Raw genomic sequence first — 18,259 nt, forward strand, 5'->3', positions numbered from 1 at the left:
ATTCTAAACATCATCCACATTAGCTCTTTAATAAATGTTTGTTCATTATCCAAGAATCATTGTTAAATTAACTTTTAGAACGTGATCTCTATGTTCATTACATGCTTTTGCATATAACGGTTCTGCTTCCTGAACCACTCTTTTTAGCTTAGGCAACTCCTCCTTGCAGACTCAGTTTAAAACTTATCCCCTCCCCCTTCACACATTCTTCTTCCTCATCCTCCAAATTGTCCCCATGGTGACCTGTGTTTCCACTGGCACAGCAGCAGCCCACGGCAATGCCATAACTTGCAGACCTTGCCTACCCCTCTGCAGATTGCCCACACCTGAGCTGAGGGCACAGCACATAGGCAGGTAGAGTGAATGGATGAATGAATGAAGTCACTAAGAGTGAAGGGGTTGTCATTAGGCAGATCATCTACTAATAATACCCAAGAAACAAACCTGCAGATACATTTACATGTTCTATATGGTAATGGCCTGAGAACTCTAAGGAGTCAGCCATGTAATGTTATAGCCTGTATCACCGAAACACCCTCAACCTCAGCACTAAAAGCCAGGCATAACTGAACTGTACTGTTAGAAATCAAGACTACCATTAACTTGGGGAAGGAAGGATGGCAACTGGGAGTGGACATGAAGGGTACCTTGGAGTTCTGGCAACATTCCCTTTTTTGATTAGCTGCTGGTTTCACGGGTTTTTACTTTACAATAATCCACCAAGCTATGCATTTATGTTCTGCACACTTTTCTGTACATATGCATAAAATTACCAAGTCTACTTTAAAAAAAATTTTAAGTAAATAATACCAGTGGGACCCGGTGAAGTAAGACCACTGATGGCCTAAGTTTAGGAAATACTGCTCTAAATCTCTGCTGGAGCCTATGGTCATGGTTCTCAACTTTTAGGTCCACCTGAGGGGCCCCTATAATGAATCACGCCCTGGCTGTACCCAGACTACTTGCTTCCAAATCCTAGGGGATGGGCCCCTGCCATCACTATTAGTTTAATATTCCCCCCATGATTCCAAAGTGCAGACACAGTTGAGATCCAGTTATCTAAAGAATAAATGAAAAACTATTCAACTCACAAATGTGGAGACATAAACTAGTTCTGATGGCAGGGTGGCTTGATAAGGATTTGGTGTTCTCACCATTAAGCTACCTCCATTCTGATATGGAAATATTCCAATGGCACTAAGAAACACTACCTATAGTGTCAGGTACGCTCTGTAACTTCTCACTTTTAAATGTGGTCATTATCTTATCATTGGGCTGTTTGCCTTCTCTACCCCAGAAACCCAGTCAGGACAAAGACTCTCAGATATTGAAGTTAAGGAAAAGTTTTACTCTACCTTCATTCTATCTGATAGCCTATAAATGGAAGTTTTGGAATAGCCCCAAAAGAGAGGACCCATTTCATTTGTGCTTTACCAAATTCTTAGTTCCTGAACATTAATCTTAGACAAAAATTCTCCAAACAACATGAATATATCAGAACACTGTGGTAAACTTGGAAAATACTATACTTTTAAAGTGAACTTTGATTTTTTAAAATCAAACCTTTTCTATCCCACAGCGATAAATTCCTTCAAATGGAATGCTTACTTATATTTACTGTTAGATGAATGTGGCATGAAATTCCTCAAGGAGGGGAAGACATTCCCGTCTCTCACTAGCCCCCACATTTGTTTAGAAGTTGCTCTGTGCTGACAAGCTGGCAGGGGACGTGGGTGACGGACAATGAAACCGGCTGTTAGCCAGGAAAGGGGCTGAGCTGGCGCTATCTCTGGCAACGACAACACAAATGACACAGGTTTCATCTGCTGGCTCAGGTTTCTATATCCCTGACAGGGACCTTCATCACATCAAGGAAATAGCACAGACTCCCTGCTTTTTATTTCTGGTCGGCTTATTGCTTCCTCCCCACCCCCTCTCCCAACTTCACAGAATTCAAAGGCAGAGGAAGATGGGCAGGGTTCCTTTTTGAAGATAGTCAATGGCCTGCCTTTTTATTCTCTGGTAGGATCAAGAAATTTTCTTTTCACTCACTGCCATCAAAAGAATGGTACTACTGTCCACTCCCCTCAAAAATGGCAAATTACAAAACAGATGCCAAGGAACTTATCTCTATTTTTCTGAATTTTAAAGCATTTAAGTTACCTTTAAGCAATGCAAACACATACATCCATGTGAAAGCCAGTTTTTACAGATTTTATCAATATCAGAAAAACATTTTTTAAGTAAATAGAAAGAACATTTAAAAAAAATACTCAGGGACCAGACACGGTGGTTCACCCCTGTAATCCCAGGACTTTGGCAGGCCAAGGTAGGTAGATCATTTCAGCCCAGGAAACAGATTGCAGTGAGCCAAGATCGTGCCGCGTACTCCAGCATGGGCGACAGTGTGACACCTTGTCTCAATTAAAAAAAAAAAAGTACTCAGACATTTGAACTAGTTGTAACATCTTACTGTTCATCTCATCTTTATTATGAGTTAAATAAAACCATGGGCACATGTTTAAAAAAAAAAATACTCAGAAGATTTTAAACCTTAAAGGAGTCCTGCGAGTCATTTCCACTGCTATTCCAAATACAACGTAAAAATCCACAGAGTACATTGCATGTAATCACATGGGCTGAACCTTACAGATATAGACGCTGAGCTAAAGAAGCAAGACACAAGGAACACATAAACTATGATTTAGATAAACTTTAAAAAGGGCAAAATTAAGCCCCATGGTTTAAAGATACACACGTGGGGTGTACAAGGTTATGATGATCACATAAACCATTCCCACACAATTATGGCACATTGTGGGTCCCACCTAGGAGAGGAAGGGGTTGTGACCAGGGAGGGACACATGTCTGAGGTGCTGGCCGTGCTCTGTTCCTTCGGTGGTGACTGTATAAGCCTTTACTTCATAATTAATTAATGTTTTACATCCTTCTCTATAAGTTTGTAATATCTCTGTTTAAAACTGGCACTGGGATGGGTGCAGTGGCTCACTCCTATAATCTCAGCACTCTGTGGGGCCAAGGCAAAAGGATTACTTGAGGCCAGGAGTTCGAGACCACCAACATAGTGAGACCCCATCTCTACAAAAACAATTTTTTTTTTTTGAGATGGTGTCTCACTCTGTAGCCCAAGCTGGAGTGCAGTGGCGCAATGTCACCTCACTACAACCACCAACTCCTGGGCTCAAGCGATTCTCATGTCTCAGCCCCCCGATTATTTTTTTGAGACAGGGTCTCACTGTTGCCTGTGTTGAAGTGCAGTGGTGTGATTTCAGCTCACTGCAGCCTCGACTTACTCAGGTGATCCTCCCACCCCAGCCTTCCGAGTAGCTGGGACTACAGGCACACGTCACCACACCCAGCTAATTTTTGTATTTTTTGTAGAGACGCAGTTTCACCACGTTCTCCAGGCTGGTCTCGAACTCCTGGGCTCAAGCAATCTGCCTGCCTTTGCCTCCTAAAGTGCTGAGATTACAGGCACCACCATGAGCCACCAGGCCTGGCCTCTCTGTAAATTTTTTTTTTTTTTTGAGACAGAGTCTCTCTGTTACCCAGGCTGAAGTGCAATGGCATAATCGCCACTCACTGTAACCTCCACCTCCCGGGTTCAAGCAATTCTCCTGCCTCAGCCTCCCAAGTAGCTGGGATTACAGGCGTATGCCACCATGCCCTGCTAATTTTTTGTATTTTTAGTAGAGGCGGGGTTTCACCATGTTGGCCAGCCTGGTCTCGAACTCCTGACCTCAGGTGATCCACTGGCCTCGGCCTCCCAAAGTGCTGGGATTACAGGCATGAGCCACTGCACTCAGCCTACATACAATTTTTAAAAAATTAGCTGGGTGTGGTGATGCACACCTGCAGTCCTAGCTACTTGGGAGGCTGGGGCAGGAGGATCTCTTGAGCCCAAGGAGTTGAGCCTGCAGGGAGCTATTGTTACACCACTGCACTTTAGCCTGGACAACAGAGTAAGACCCTGTCTCTAAAAAAAATTTAAAAACAGAAAAATGTTTTAAAAATAGATAACTTAAATAAAATAGGCACAAAACCCAGGCATGATGGTGTGCACCTATAGCCCCAGCTACTTGGGAGGCTGAGGTGGAAGAATCACTTGAGCCCAGGAGTTAAAGGCCAGCCTGGGCAACAGAGTGAGACCATGGCACTAAAACAAAATAAAATAATTAAAATAAGCACCAAAAAATCCAATATTTCATGGTAAAAATAATATATTTCCAGTCAGAAATACTTTGCAGTTTTAAAAATATTCAAATCATGGCACTGAGGAAGTGTTAAAATTATAAAATAAAAATAAATATATTCCAAGTAACACAAAATTTAGCCTCTGGACACAGTTCATAATCTCTCTGGTTTAGAACAACAGTCACAAACTTCAATGCTTATGGGGACCTTGTCAGAAGTACCCGCTCAGCTCCGCCTGCTGTGGGAAGGAAAGCTGCTTCAAGGAGGCAGAAATGAGCACTTTATGACACTTCCCTATTGCTAAATATTGACAACTAGCTCCAAATTTATAAAAAATACTTCATAAACCTAACAACATATGTCTATAGCCCAGACATATTTTTTAGCTAAAGACTTCTGTTTTCATATTTTTTAGCTAAAGACTTCTGGGATTACAGGCATGAGCCGGGCACGGTGGCTCATGCCTGTAACCCCAGCACTCTGGGAGGCTGAGGCAGGTGAATCATGAGGTCAGGAAATCAAGACCATCCTGGCCAACATGGTGAAACCTCATCTCTACTAAAAATACAAAAATTAGCTGGGTGTGGTGATGCGTGCCTGTAATTCCAGCTATTCAGAAGGCTGAGGCACGAGAATCGCTTGAACCCAGGAGGCTGAGGTTGCAGTGAGCTGAGATCACGCCACTGCACTCCAGCCTGGCGAGAGACTCTCTCTCAAAAAAAAAAAAAAAGACTTCTGTTTTCTAACTGCTTCAAAGTCTACCCACTTCTCTCACTCACTCAGAAGAACTTTCCTGAGCACCCACTATGTGCCATGAACTGTGTCTACAAAGATAAACACTGACCACTGTATCCCCAGGAGACGCTGAGTAAACACCCAACCTGCTCCCTCCCATTCTTCCCCATCTCCAAAAATGGCCAAACCTGGGAATTTTCCTCGACTCCTCTCTTTCCTTCAGCCCCACATCTAACCCTTTAGGAAATCCTGTCAGCGCTACCATGCAAACATACCCAGAATCCAACCACTTTGCACTTCCACTGCCACCACCCTGGTCCAAGCCACTATTTTGTCCTGTTCAGACTCCTCTCTGCCCTCACCCTCCTTACTATCCACTCCCAACCCAGCCAGAGGGGTCTGGTAAAAGCAAAACCAGAGCCCAGGGATACCAGCACTTTCTAACTGCTTCTCCTTTTGTTCAATGTAAAATCAAAAGCTTTAACTATGGCCCTATCTGATCTTACTCTGAAACTGAACTTTTTCATCAGTCTTTTAAGTTTCATCATTTCCTTGAAGTTTTCTGGTAAATTTCCTTCTTAAGAATACTTACTTTGGTTTGACAATGAAAGGGCCTGGAAACTGGTACAGGCACTCTGACTAGTGTTCATAACCCACGACTCAGCAGGCAAATCCTAGAAACATACTCGCACATGTGCACAAAGACACATAAAAGGATGTTCCTAGTAGCCTTGCTTTTAAGAGTAAAAGCTGAAAATAAATCTAAATGTTCAAAAAACAGAAATGGCTTAATAACTGGACTTTTATGTAACAGTTAAAAGAAATAAGCTATTTCTATAAGCAGATCTGAGGGAAACTAGGACTTGCCCAGTGCTGTGCCAGCAGAAATGGGGCCAAAAAACTGCCCCAGAAGTCCCAGCTAGCAAAAAGCAAAAATTCGAAAGAGAAGCCATTTTCTTCTCACAGCCAATCTTCAGAGCAACGGCTCTAGAAATGAGACAGATGTCGGATCAAACTACTTCTGCCACTTACTAACTGGGTCCCTAGCAAGTTATTTAACCTTCTGAGACTGCTTCTTCAAATGCGAAATGTAGATTGATAATCTCCCCTCAGCAGAGGGAAGGCCTGGCTCATCACAGGCACTCACTATGATAGCCCAAGGCCCTAAGGGTTAGGCACCATAAGCCTCTAAGCTCTGCCAGTCCCCACACAGTCTCCTCACTCTATGACAGGCCACAACTCTTCTGGCTCGCCATCCAGGACCAGGGGCATTCTGGCCACATGGCACACAAAGATTCTGGCTTGAGTCCAAAACCTTTTCAGTGGATAGTCATCTCTAATGGCAAAATAAGACTTCCAGGAAAATATGACTCATTAAAAAAACACTTTTAGACACATCTATTTATTGCATGAAGAAGCGCAGGCTCACAGCTAGGGTCCATAGTTGCTCCAATTACTAATGCACTTCAATGAGAAAAACTGGGGTTTTGTTTTATTTGAAAAATAATGCACTACTAAGTGCCAAAAGAAAAACAGCAGTACCACGAATACCAGTCATAAAGGCATCTTCACCACAAAGAGGCTTCGGTGAACAGGCTTCAGGAAGTGAGACCAACTCCTCTCACAAATGTGACACTACTTACCAATGGCCCTGCGGAAGTTCTCCATCAGCACCTCTGTCTTCTTGATCTCAGTTGAGTAAACTTCACTCCCCACCATTGGGCAGAAGGGGACCTTACTACCCAGCTCCTGAGCAATAGCCAGAGCCAGAGCTGTCTACAAAAGAACGCAACGGAAACACAGTTCACAGTCCTGAAAACATGACAGTTCAGAAACACATGCTATAGAACCACCAGGAACTAGGAACAACTGAACATCTAGTCCTACCATTTAGCATGTTTCACACAATAAATGTTTGATGACTTTTGTGGACAGTCAATTTAAATCATAAATGGCATCTCTTATCTTCCCTATAATTACAAGTTATCATTCACTCAGACTTACCCAGTGCAGGCCCAACTCCAAATGCCTCACATGATCCTCACAACCAGCCTACGAAATAGACACTAGTATTCTCCCCATTTTACACATGAGAAACTGAGAGACATTAAATAATGCAACGTAAGTACCATAATCTAGAAAATGGCAGCGCAGATTTAATCTCTGGCAGCAGGACTCCAAAGATCATGTTATCATAATTAGAAGAGTCTACTCTTCAGTATCCACAGGGATACCAAAATCCATGGATGTTTAAGTCCTGGTATAAAATGGCAGGGTATTTGCATATAACCTATGCACATCCTCCTGTTACTTTAAATCATCTCTAGATTACATACAATACCTAATAAAATATAAATGCTATGTAAATAGTTATTATATTGTATTTTTAAGTATGTATTATTTTTGTTATTGTATTTTTATTTTTTATTGTTTTTTTCCTGAGTATTTTTGATTTGTGGTTGGCAGAATCCACATACGTGGAACCCACAGATAGGAAGGGCCAACTTTATAGTCATCCAAAATTGTTCTCTCAATATCAATATATGGCTCTGACCTAATTGCTCCGAATACATCACTGGATCTTTGAGATACCTGCTTTCTCTTTTTACAAATACAGGAAAACACCAATCTACAACCCATCAGAAATAATGAAGGAATGAATGAATGGATTGTTCATTTTATGTTATGTAGCCCACAAAGAGTGAAGAAGGATACCTCAAGTAGGATTTTGAAGCTATGAGTTGGTCTTAACAAGTCACACTTAAACACGCCCTGTGGTAAACTACAAATTGATTTTTGACAAGATAATTACAGCTGGCAAATGCTAAACAGAACCAGACTTCACAAGTGTATAGTCAAATGTCAAGTATGGCAAGCAAATGCTTTAAAGTTGGTACAGACTTTGAATGCCATTTTCATCTTTCCTCAACTGTGAAACAGGAGCACGAGTAAGGCCAGCTCCCCGGGTATATGGGCTAAGACAGAAAACAAGCTTGTTACTGAAGAACAAAGTGAAACTCTGAGACGGTGTCTTAAAATTAACAGTCAAGGTTCCTCTCAGATTTTCTTTTCTATGCCCTTTTGGTGATAGTTTTGAGGTAGTAAAATCTGGTAGAGAATCCGTGTATAGCATAGTATAAAATGCACTAGCCAGGAACAGAAAGATTAGTGCTGGTTCTGCCACTAATTTTCAGTGTGACCTTGGGCACTCAGCAAATCTCAGGTGCCTGATTTCCTCATCTGTCAAATGAAAGTACTAAAGTGCCATGCTAGATCACAAGTGGCAAACTCGTTGCTCACAGCCTGGTTCTGTTTGGCCTGCAGTCTCACGGTGACCTTCAGCAAGGCCAAGCACCTGGGGCTCACGGCAGACACGCCACAGTGCACCCAGCCACTTCCCTCATCCCCGCTGCCTGCCTCATTAGGCATCTGCACTTGTGAGCTCAAGGCTGACACCTTGAAAACTGGTATTCTTCTAAGAGCAAAGGAAAAAAATCTCTGGAACATGAAAGGGCACAATGAGAGGAGCAGCACTCTAACAGCACACTCCCCGTGGGGCCACAGGCTGGACAGGACCACCCCTTCCCAGTTACTCCTCTTTCTCTTCCTTCTATCTCTGCCAGCCCCAATTCCCTACCCTCAGTTTTGAACTTCAAAGACAGTGACCACATCCAATTCAATGGCACTCTCCCACCCTTTAACTAATACAGAAGAGATGAACATACTTCCATTAAAATATGATAAATACTTGGTTAAAAAAAAAAAAAAAAAGCTTCATGTGTGTCTCGTTGCCTCCATTTAAAGACTTCCAGAGGGAAAGTATATGATATGGCTACTATTCCTACACCTACTACAGACTGCTGCATAGACCTCATCGAATCTCCCCAACTAGCCTATGACCTTGATCATCTGGTTTCTATTTTATAGATTAAGAAACAAACTCAAAAGTTACCAACACACCCAAGGTCAAACCGCAAGCAGCAGCACCAGGATGCAAACCCCAATCTCCAAAGCCATTTTTTTTTTTTGTACTCACCCCATGTGAGTGACAAGTGGCACAAAAAAGAGGTTGTTGCCAAAAGAAGGTTGAAGAAATCTCTATTTTTCAATCTCATCTGAATATCTCCTTTTTCTAAAACCCAAACCCATTATTAACAGTATGAGGTCCTCAAGAGTGGAAATGCATATGAACCATGCATTTGCATCTCTAAAATAAGCAGTATTTCTGCCTGTCACCCAGGTAAGTTGCCTAAACTTTGGGACCCTGCAGCAAACCATTAAGCAGAAGTCACCAAATTCCTTCATACACATTGGAAGGGAGTGGACAAACTTATAAGGTAATACCACAGTGCTGAGCACTTCTCATATTTCCTGGGAGGAAAGCAATACAATATTACCAAAAAAAATGAAAGACATATGCTTCTAGCAATATGGCACACTGGGTCCACTGAAAACCTCTCCTCTTACAAAACACCTAGAATTGAACAAATAATAATATTCAGAGCAGTAAACTATTTGCCTTGAAAGTTCAGAGACTGTAGATACAGGAAAGCTCAGCAAGGTATAGCACTTAAGATAGAAACCCCTGAATAAAACCGGGACCGGGCACGGTGGCTCACGCCTGCAATCCCAGCACTTTGGGAGGCTGAGGCAGGTGGATTGCTTGAGCCCAGGAGTTCAAGACCAGCCTGGGCAAAATGGCGATACCCCATCTCTACGAAAACTACAAACATTAGCCAAGGCGTGGTGGTGTGCACCTGTAGTCCCAGCTACTCAGGAGGCTGAGGTGGGAGGACCACCTGAACCCAAGAGGTAGAGACTGCAGTGAGCCAAGATCACTGCACTCCAGCCTGGGTAACAGACCACTGCACTCCAGCCTGGGTGACAGACTGAAACTGTCTCAAAAAACAAACAAACAAACAAACAAAAACATTACAATTAAAAAAAAACATAAAAGAGGACTCTTGAAGGGCCACACATGAGTAAAAAAGGTGGGCCATAACAAAATACATCTGGGGGCCAGGCACAGTGGCTCACGCCTGTAATCCCAGCGCTTTGGGAAGCCAAGGCAGGTGGATCACCTAAAGTCAGGAGTTCGAGACCAGCCTGACCAACATGATGAAACCCCATCTCCACTAAAAATACAAAAATTAGCCAGGCACCTGTAATCCCAGCTACCCAGGAGGCTGAGGCAGGAGAATCGTTTGAACCTGGGAGGCAGAGGTTGCAGTGAGCCAAGATCACGCCACTGTACTCCACCCTGGGCAAGAGAGCAAGACTTCATCTCAAAAAAAAAAAAAAAAAAAAAGACATTATAACTTGTAACAATTTATGCAGTGTGTAATCTTTGATTGCATTTTGATATTCTGGTGTTTTTTTAAAAAGCCAAAAACTGAAACAACTTGGAAAGATGTTTTCTGATTTCTATCACCTATATTTTCTTTTCATTAAAACAATTTAACTTCGTTGTCTTTGAAAGCACATTTGTTAACTGCTCATGGAATCATATGATGAGCTGCCAGGCTCCTTCATCTTTGTGATTTCTCTACCGCAGTGGATATGGTTACCTACTCCTTTCTTTAAAGGTTCTCCTTTCTTGGTTCCTGAGACACCATTCTCTCCCTGGCTCTGCTCCTCGTTTTTTAAAAATTAATTAATTTAATTTTTAATTGACAAAAATTGGGGGAATATAATAGCATTAGCAAGGTGGGTCTGATGATGGCATCGTGGTCATGTAGGAAGACATCCTTACAACTTACTGTCAAGTGGTTCAGAAATAAACTAGAGAAAAAGCAAATGTCACAAAATATTTATAACTGGCTATCTAGGTATAGGGTATAGAGGGGCTCATCACACTATTCTTTCAAGTTTTTTGTAGGTTCCAAACTTTTCAAAATGAAAAGGAAAAAAATACTCAATAGATTGGATTAATCAGTCACTTAATCATAGCTTAAGAGACAATTAGACTGGAACAAAGATCTAAAAGAAATTACCCATAATTTAGCAGAGTCAAAAAGATAACAAATATGAAAGGCTAAAAGACAAAGAGGCCAAAACGAGAAGCTCTAGCCCAGGGTTTCTCAGCTTGACTCCATGACGTTTGTGGCCAGATAATTCCTTATTATGGAAACTGCTCTGTGCACTACAGGATGTTTAGTAGCATCCCTGGCCTCCACCCACTAGATGCCAGTAGCACCCCCAACCAAGTCATGAGAACCAAAAATGTCTCCAGACATTGTCAAAGTCCCCTGGGAGGGCAAAACTGCGCCAGGTTGAAAACCACTGCAATCTTAACCTCATCTCAGTGGAGTTCCAGAAGGAGAGAACAAACAGAATGGGGAAAGGCAATAGCTGAAGAGATTAACGCTGACAGTTTTTTTTTTTTTTTTTTGGGGGGACGTAGTCTTGCTCTGTCACCCAGGCTAGAGTGCAATGGCGTGATGTTGGCTCACTGATACCTCCGCCTCCCGGGTTCAAGCAATTCTCCTAAGGCTGACAATTTTCCAGAATTGAGCAGAGACATAATACTCAGATTCAAGAAGCACAATTAGCATTAAGCATGATAAACAAAAATTAATCCACTCTGACATATAATAGTGAAACACCAAACCCAAAAATATCTCAAAAACATGCAGAAAGAAGACTCAAAACCCTCAAAATTAGACTTCTCAAAAACAACAGAAGCCAAAGGAGCAAATAACATTGAGAGAGAAGTACTGTGAAACAGTACTGAAGAAAATATCTGTCAACTGAATTATACAGCCAACATAACTCTTTTTCAAAACAAGGGCAACATAATGAATGCAAACATGAGAGACTTTCCCACCAACAAACTTCTAGAAGAAATTTCTAAATTATTTACTTTAGGAAGAAGAAAAATGGAGGGAAAGAGAAGGTCTAAGATATAAGGAATAGCAAGCAAATAAATGGTAAATGCACTGGACAAGCTAATGTTGCCTGGAGAGAGGTAACTGAAGCTCACATCCGTATGGCACTTTACAGTTTAAAAAACTGTTCACAATTTGCTTTTATATAGGAAGAGAAAAAACTGTTCACAAATATAGCACTTCTTCCTCTTGTAAGATACCAATATAAGATACACAATCAGTAATCATTTCAAAATTATAATGCAAGTCATTATCTTACAACCAATCAGTTTAATAATTGCTTGAAATAGGTAGAGTACGCTTTTGCTTAGAAAAGTTAAGGGACCTGCCTCAGGTCTCATAGCAAGTCAATACCAGAGCTGGAATTTAAAGCCCATTTCTTTTCACACACAACCCCAAGCTCCTACTTGCCCACATCAAGCGGCCCTTTTGAAGAATAAGCAAGCTCAAATTGGGAACTCTGGTGAGTTTCAAGTATCTGGCCAGTCCCCTCACAAATCCCAAGAAGCCACACGGTGTCCTCTGCCTGAAAGGCCCTTATCTTCCCTGCAAAGCCAAATCCTCTCCCAGCTCTGAAGGGAAAATGTCAAGTCTCAACCCTTCCAGCTGTACCAGCCCGCAGTGCTGCCTCCTTAAATTCCAGCTGCATTTAATATTAGTCAATACCTCAAAGCTGAGCACTCATACTGAGTCCTCCTGTGCTGTCATGATTTCCTTTCTTTCTGCCCTGGAGAGACTGTAAGCCCCTTGAAGATAAAAATCATGTCTCTAATTCTTGTTTTCCTTTTTTTCATCTCCCACACAGCCACAACAGCGATGCGTAAAGCTAGCATTTGGAAGAATGCTTGACTCATTTTTTTGTCCCCTCAAGTAAGATGTCACTCAGAAGATCTTTATGAAGCCCTAGGCCAACAGAAATGTATTTCCACAGCAAAGGAGACTTGAAAGAGATAAAGGACAAATTCTAGAGACAATGAGACCCCTTCAAGGACTTCATTCTCTCTTCTCTGGAGGTAGGCCAGGATAATTTGAATTTTAGAAGCAGGGATTTTAGATACCCAATTGTATTACTGCATATTAGTTTTAAAAACATACATATAACCCATTTAGCTAAACAAAGACTAGTTAAGACATGAATTCAATTTGGCTTAGACACTAGGATCATTCTCTTGGGTAGATTTAAAAAATGAGAGAAAATGAGTACCTTGCCAGTTCCAGGAGGTCCTGCCAACAAGACAGCTCTTCCAGCCATTTTCTTGCTTTTGATTAATTCTACTATGACGCCACATGCCTACACACCACAATGGAAAGAAATAATAAATCAATATTAAAATGTTTCACAAAGGGAAAAAACTCAGTCCCTGGCCTACACAAGTCACACACTCATCCAACTAACACTGAGTGCCGGTGCACTGCAGTCACTGTTGTAGGTGCCGAGGGTAACGAAGGCAAGGCAGAAAAGCCTTGTACTTGTGGAGCTCATGTTTTAGGGAGGGATACAAACATACAAACATTGCACACATAATCTTCATCACTACTATGAAGAAAAAGGGATGATGAGAGAGAACGAGTGGCTAGAAAGTGATCCTGGAGTGTCTTTCTGATGACATTTAATTTGATATGTGAACCTCTGGGAGGAGCAGGAGTCAGCGTTCCAGGCAAAGAAAACAGCAAATTCAGAAAATCCAAAGCAGAAACGAGCTTGGCATATCCAAGGGACAGAAAGGTTGCAGTGACCAAAGTATAGCAAAAAAGACCAGGAAGATGAGGTTGAAGAGGTAGACAGGGGCCAGAACGCAGAACAGGAACTTACAGTAATGTGGTAAAGTTTGGATTTTATTCTACATAAATAATACAAAGCCACTGAAAAGGTCTTGAAGACTATGTGTCATGCTATGATTTGTTTTTAAAAGATGGTGCTAGCTACTACTGTGTGAAGAATGCACAGTATGAGTACAAGTGGGAACACTGATTTTTGGCCCAGGGTACAGGGATAGACGCCAGGGGCCCAAATACCTCTTGAAGTTGGGAACAAAACTGTGTTTATGTTCATATATACATTTTTTCCAGGGAAAGGATCCATAGCTTTCATCAAATTCCCAGAGTAACCTATTAAGGGGTAAGAATCAATGACATAGAGTACTAGCTGGCCATCAGTGAACACTGTAAATACTGAATGTGAAGTTAAACCTATGGCACTATTAGATCCATTGAATATGTTTTGAATCCTCAAGGTTAAATTACTTTATCATCTGTTAGTATATTTTAAATACATTATAAATCTCTGAATTTTATTAACCATTTGCAGTACACATGTGTGTATATATACACACACATATTCCATAAATGGGCTATGGATCTTCATATATTTTAGAATATTTGACTATAAGGGGGGAACACTGAAAAAGTTACACTAGCTGAGCATCTATATCTCAGGATTACATAATATAAGGTTTGCTACACTGATTTAATAACCGAATACGTGACTATCTAAAAGGTGCTCTTCTCTCTGGGCAGTAACCACACTGTGCCAGAGTCTTGTGAATACATCTTATCTCTTCTACCTCTATTCCTCATGGACTGTGAAGTACCTTGGTCCCACACTTACGGCAGCCCCTCAAAAAATATGTAAGGACTACAGGCGCCTGCCACCACGCCCAGCTAATTTCTTGTATTTTTAGTAGAGACGGGGTTTCACCATGTTAGCCGGGATGGTCTCAATCTCCCGACCGTGTGATCCACCTGCTACTCGGGAGGCTGAGGCAGGAGAATGGCGTGAACCCGGGAGGCGGAGCTTGCAGTGAGCAGAGATGGCGCCACTGCACTCCAGCCTGGGCGACAGAGCAAGACTCCCTCTCAAAAAAAAAAAAAAAATGATGTAAGCAATGTGTGTGGGTATGCTATATCCATCCCATTTCCACTTCAGTTACCAAAGCACACTGCTCTTAATAGAACCTAGAAGATATTCTTCAGATGCTACTTTTCTTTTCTTTTCTCTTTCAGATGGAGTCTCACTGTCACCCGGGCTGGAGTGCAATGGCGCGATCTCAGCTCACCGCAACCTCCGCCTCCCAGGTTCAAGTGATTCTCCTGCCTCAGCCTCACGAATAACTGAGACTACAGGCGCATACCACCACACCCGGCTAATTTTTGTATTTTTAGTAGAGACAGGGTTTCGTCATGTTGGCCAGGCTGGTCTCGAACTCCTGACCTCAGGTGATCCACTTGCCTTGGCCTCCCAAAGTGCTGGGATTACAGGTGTGAGCCACTACGCCCGGCCCAGATGCTATAAATAGATAAAAAACCTAGCCAGGCGCGTTGGCTCATGCCTGTAATCCCAGCACTTCGGGAGGCCGAGGCAGGTGATCACCTGAGGTCAGGAGTTCAAGACCAGCCTGGTCAACATGGTGAAACCCTGTCTCTACTAAATATACAAAAATTAGCCGAGCGTGGTGGTAGGCGCCTGTAATCCCAGCTACTCATGAGGCTGAGGCAGGAGAATCGCTTGAACCCAGGAGGCAGAGGTTGCAGTGAGCCGAGATCGCGCTATTGCACTCCAGCCTGGGCAACAAGAGCGAAACTTCGTCTCAAAAAAAAAAAAAAACAAAAAAAAACCTACTATGGTCTTTCCACACAACCCTGTCATATCATAATCCCCAGCACTGAAGCTCTTTGGGAAACTCAAGGTAGAAGAGACTTTACATACCTTGGATATGTGCGTTTATTTACAGACCAGGACCTCTTCTATCCATTCTCCCTCAATTTCCACTCCAACTACTCTCAGGTGAGATAAGCTTCAATTCTAACATTTAAAAAGAATTGGAACGGTCTTTAAAAGATCACCTAGTCTCTCATTTTTCAGGGAGGTTACTGATGTGACCAGAGTCACACAAGAACCTGGTAGCTGAGGTGGGTCTTAGGCATACAGCATCAGTTAAGAGCATGCACTCTGGGTTTAAATACATAGACTTGAGTTAAAATACTGGCTCTCGCACTTACCAGATGAGTAACCTTGGACCTACTTATTTGACCTCTATGAACCAGAATTTCCTCACTTGAACAGAGTTCATACTAGCCAATGGCACACAGGTTAAAGGGTGTAGGGGTAAAGTGTAGTGATGCCTGCAATTCACCTTGAAATGTAAAAGTGGATTGGGAGAGGGACAGATGAAAAGATACATGATAAAGCAGCACAGTAAAATGTAAATTATAGAATTTAGGCACACAAGCATTTACAAGTCTTTCAACTTTTTTGGTATGTCTGAAAACTGTCATACTAAAGCGGGGAAGGGACAACTAATACGTTGGATATGACAAGGCAATGGACATGTAGCTACTTAGCACAGTGCTTGGCACATGGAAAGCACTCAACCAATGTTAGCTACTTGCAGTACTAGCTGCTTAGTAAGCCAGGGTCAAACACTTCCTTTTTGGAAAGATGATGCTCAAAATGGAAACCTGAGGCTTTTCTTTGAGCCCTTTCTATTTAGAAAAATCAGGCTAAGAGGCAGTAGCTTAACTTTGTATTAAGTGAAGATTTTTGTAGAAGCTAAGGCTCTCCAAAGGCCAAGGGGTATGGCTGTGACCTTAGAGAACAGCAGGCAGAGAGGGTGGCTGTATCATCATAGAGCACTGATTTGGGAGTCAGAAATACACGTGGGTGCAAACCCCAGGTTTACCGTTACTAAAACGAGTGTCAAGCATATACGTGAAGTGCCCTCTCCCCAAGTCAATATTTTCACCTGCCAAAAAATAATATGTACGTGAAAGTACTTGGCATCACCAGCACTTAGAAAAAGGAGATTTAATTGGAATGGTCAAAAAGTATGCTTGGAGGGGTGGATAAACCAGATTGCTCTTCTCCATAATTCCCACTTCTCTCCCTCAGTTCCCGGATCCTGGGAACCAAAACGAGCTTTTAAAGTTTAGTCAATTCCCTACTTTAAACCGTCCCATAGCCTGCCACTGCATTCACAATAAAATCCAATTTCCTGACCGTGGCCGATAAAGCCCTGCAGTAACTAACCCCACCAAGATAAAATAATTATTTTTGTTTATTGGTGTACACGTTTATCGTCTCTCACTACACTAAAATGTAAGCTCCTATCTTAATTCCCGCTGTATCCCAGTGTCGCGAATAAAGCCTGGTACGAATTAAGGGGACGGGGTTGTGTGGGTTTATATCAGCATTTGTCCATGAGTTGGCAAACCGTCAACTGCCCCCAGTGGGTCGTCACTAGGTATCCTGGGGCGGCCCCTCACCCAGCTCCAGGGCGGCGCCCCTCCCCGAGCCCCTGGCCCATTTTCACTTCCCTAAGGAAACTATGGCGGGGGACCCCTGGCGCGCGCATCCCGCCCCGAGCCACCGACTTCAGCAGCTCTCTCGCCGCAGCAGCCCTGCTTGCAGCCCCCAACTCCCTGGTCCGCTGGCCACACCTCTCGCGCGTTCTCCTGGCCTACAAGCCCTGAGGCCGCCTGCTTGGCCAAGCCGCTCTCGTCCAGCCCCAGCCCTTTCACGTGGCTGTGGGAGGCGATGCGCTGCGTCTTCGTAGTGCTCTTCACCTCCTCAATCTTCATTTTGCAGACGCCGGGAGCTAAAACCAGCGTGGAAAACCAGCAGCTAGGACAGTGCGCCCGGCGCCTGAGTTACCATGCGGCCGTTACTAGGGCAATTTGCAAAGGCCCGCCTAGATTGGCTTTCCATTGGTGGAAGCGGGAACACCTCCGCTCTCCATAGGCTCACGGCTGCGCCCATCGCGGCTGCTGCTAGAGCTCCGGTCACCCACTTCCGTCTGTGTCTCTGGGTTGGCTTCCCCCGGAGCCGGCGCTTCCTGCCCAGGCTGGGGTCGGGAGCATAGTGGGACCACGCCCCGGATTTGATCTAGGGCTGGGGCGTTGCACGAGGCAGTGGCCTCCGGGTACTACTCCTAATCCTTCCGTCCTATCCATTAGCACATTTGAACGTCATACTCTTACGCGAATCTCAAGTTATTATTTCCGTTTTGGAAACAGAAGAACTGAGGTTCAGAGCTTAAACTGGGATTGGTTACTAACCAATGTTTTCTGACTCCCAGACCTTTGCATCTCCCTGGAAAGGCCCAGCTCAACCCACCACTCTTTCCGTGGAGTTGTCTTCCCCTGCTTCTATGCTAAGTTCAGTTGACGGTAAATAACATTTTGCAGTTTTCAAAATTCCACAGCCCTGTAAGGTAGTGTAATTACGCATGCAGCTACAAACAAGCGGAAAGAGGCCCATCCGCCCAAGAAAGCATCACAAATAATCAGAACTAAAAATCTTCAGGCTTCAAAACCTATATAATAATGCTCATCCCGTCCCATGACTCCAGCTGAGACAATCAGCCAGCAAACTGTCCCTTCAGGTTTCATAATGATATTAGCACAACCTGCACCACAATTGTACT

The 18,259-nt window shown here is 43.1% G+C and overlaps 1 protein-coding gene across 1 annotated transcript in view; it reads right to left on the reverse strand.

Moving 5' to 3' along the window:
- Nucleotides 1-17,715, reverse strand: part of RUVBL1 (RuvB like AAA ATPase 1) — a 43,013-nt gene extending 25,298 nt beyond the window's left edge. The window contains exons 1-3 of the mRNA XM_031009506.3: nt 17,274-17,715; nt 13,042-13,128; nt 6,594-6,726 (exon numbers count right to left, since the gene is read on the reverse strand). Coding sequence (XP_030865366.1) covers nt 6,594-6,726; nt 13,042-13,128; nt 17,274-17,414 — 361 coding nt within the window. The 5' untranslated portion in view covers nt 17,415-17,715. The remainder of the gene's footprint in view (nt 1-6,593; nt 6,727-13,041; nt 13,129-17,273) is intronic.
- Between the last annotated feature and the right edge of the window lie 544 nt (nt 17,716-18,259).

This window comes from Gorilla gorilla, chromosome 2 (assembly GCF_029281585.2).
Source record: "Gorilla gorilla gorilla isolate KB3781 chromosome 2, NHGRI_mGorGor1-v2.1_pri, whole genome shotgun sequence".
Lineage (NCBI taxonomy): Eukaryota > Metazoa > Chordata > Mammalia > Primates > Hominidae > Gorilla > Gorilla gorilla.